The sequence below is a fragment of the Monodon monoceros genome, unplaced genomic scaffold, assembly GCF_005190385.1.
Source record: "Monodon monoceros isolate NGI ecotype Baffin Bay Population unplaced genomic scaffold, NGI_Narwhal_1 Super_Scaffold_7, whole genome shotgun sequence".
NCBI lineage: Eukaryota > Metazoa > Chordata > Mammalia > Artiodactyla > Monodontidae > Monodon > Monodon monoceros.
The window spans coordinates 107,469,731-107,471,785 of NW_021703784.1; the positions used below are offsets into that span (position 1 = coordinate 107,469,731).

Consider the following 2,055-nt stretch of genomic DNA (forward strand, 5'->3'; position numbering starts at 1 on the left):
ACAGAGGGGCTGTAGTTTCAGCAGGCCTGGTCCCGAGGAGCCCCGCCTAGTCCTGCCCTCAAGCCGAGGCAGCGGCCCACCCACCAGGGCCCTGAGCTGGTGCGTCCGCCTCCTTTCGTCCGCGGGGGCGGGGGCTCTGGGGGGCAGACCGCAGCCACCGCATGGCTCCACCAGCAGCCTTGGAGGGGGCTCCCTAGGCTGGGCTACCCGGACAGGAGGGGCTCTGGTGGCCCCGCACCGGCCCTCAGCCTCTACGGGGTCAGTGTTTCTCCGCGGGGAGCGGGGCTTTCTGGGGGGGAGGGGACTCTGCGGGGGTTGGGGGTTGGGGGGTGGGCTCGCGCAGGCGGGGCGGCGGGGCGGGCGGGGCGACCGCTCAGCCCCGGGCTGTCATTTGTCGTTAAATTTAGCGGCGGGCCGGTCAGCCGGGCGGCGGAGGGGACTATAAGCGGCCGGGTCGCCCACCCTCGAAGCAGGAGTACGAGCGAGGAGACGGCGCTGGAACCCATGGACACGTCGTACCCCCGCGAGGACCCCCGGGCCCCGACGCCCAACAAGGCCGACGGCACCGCCCACACGGCCCTCACGCTGGGGGCGCCGCTACCCCCACCTCGAGACCACTTGATCTGGTCGGTGTTCAGCACCCTCTACCTGAACCTGTGCTGCCTTGGCTTCCTGGCGCTGGCTTACTCCATCAAGGTGGGCCTTGGGGCACTTTGGGGGGGCCCAAGAGCGTTTCACGGGGGCTGCTTATCGAGTTGGGGTGCAGGAGTATCCACGGGGCCATCCGTCAGCCTGACGGTGGTGGGAGACCCTCCCTCATGAGGGCTTCTCCACTGAGGCTGGGGTGCTGTTCATAAAAACGAAAGGGGGGGTCTAGTTTGTCCCGAAGAGCCCAGGGTCGATGGGGCCTTACCCAAGGGGGTTTCTTCCATCAAACGCTCTCAGCACCTCTGAGGACTCCCTAACCTCGCAGGTCCCTGGAGGCTGATGCTGGCCTGGGAGGGCCACTGGGTCTATAGCTGGAGTGGGAGGATGCAGGGTCTCCTTTTGGCCCCACTTTAGGCTGAGCCCCTGATGACCCAAGGCCCCCTGGGCGGGCCAAGCCCATGTGCCCAGCTGGGGACAGTGAAGGGAGTGGGTGGAGCCCGGGCAATATCCCCTCAGACGACACCCCTCCATCTAGATTTTGGGTCCAGCTCGGGTCCTCCAAGGTGTGGACCCAGCAGCTGCCTGGGACGGGGTGGCAGGCCCCACCCAGGCCCCAGGCAGGTGTAGAGAGCTGGCCCTGCTGCTGGCCCGCAGGCCCGAGACCAGAAGGTGACTGGAGATCTGGAAGCAGCCCGGCGGCTCGGCTCCAAAGCCAAGTGCTACAACATCCTGGCCACGGTGTGGGCTCTGGTGCCGCCTCTGCTGCTGCTGGTGCTGGCGGTGACCGGCGCCCTGCACCTGTCCCGGCTGGCCCAGGGCTCCGCCGCCTTCTTCAGCACCAAGTTCGACGACTCAGACTACGACTGACAGGCTGGGCCCTGTCCCCGCCCTGACCCAGGGACCCCAACCCCAGGGCTCCACCCTAATCGCCTGGAACCCTGACTTGCCTACGGGCCTGAGGCTCACCCTCCAGCCCCAGCCTGGGCACCTAACACTGACCCTGAAGATCCTCCACAGGGACCTCAGGGCCTTACCCTCACCTCGATCGATGCCCCCAGTCCCCTAACCACCCCCACCCCACCCCCCACCCGCCGCCCCCAGGCCAGCTCCTCCCTCCCCAGCCGCCAGGCTCAGCCTCAGTTTCACAATTAAAAGCGCCTGGCTCCAGAAAGTGCCTTCCAGGACTGTTCCTGGCTGGGGTGGGGGAGGGTATCTTCCTGAGGGGAGCTACCCTAGGGACCACTGCAGCCAAATCCCCCTGGACTGCCCCCAGCGTCCATGGTGGACGCCCTGCCCTGTCGGCTTGGTGCCCCGACTGTCCCCTTTGCTCAGGCACTGGGCGGCCTGTGGCTTCTGGGTGGAGGTGCCTGAGTATTTTAGAATGAAGTTTGAGAAGTCGGGCTTTGA

At 67.0% G+C, this 2,055-nt stretch overlaps 1 protein-coding gene across 1 annotated transcript; it reads left to right on the forward strand.

Annotated features, from left to right (window-relative positions):
* The first annotated feature begins 447 nt into the window (after window positions 1-447).
* On the forward strand, window positions 448-1,819 carry IFITM5 (interferon induced transmembrane protein 5). Its single transcript, XM_029207465.1, has 2 exons — window positions 448-696; window positions 1,303-1,819. The coding sequence occupies exons 1-2, from the start codon at window positions 505-507 to the stop codon at window positions 1,513-1,515; spliced, it is 405 nt and encodes a 134-aa protein (XP_029063298.1). The 5' UTR covers window positions 448-504; the 3' UTR covers window positions 1,516-1,819.
* Window positions 1,820-2,055: the final 236 nt, after the last annotated feature.

Bases quoted from the DNA above. Each gene is read 5' to 3' on its own strand.
- IFITM5 (XM_029207465.1), top strand. From the start codon at position 505: ATGGACACGTCGTACCCCCGCGAGGACCCCCGGGCCCCGACGCCCAAC. The intron at 697-1,302 runs GTGGGCCTTGGG...GCTGGCCCGCAG, and splicing joins CGCTGGCTTACTCCATCAAG to GCCCGAGACCAGAAGGTGAC.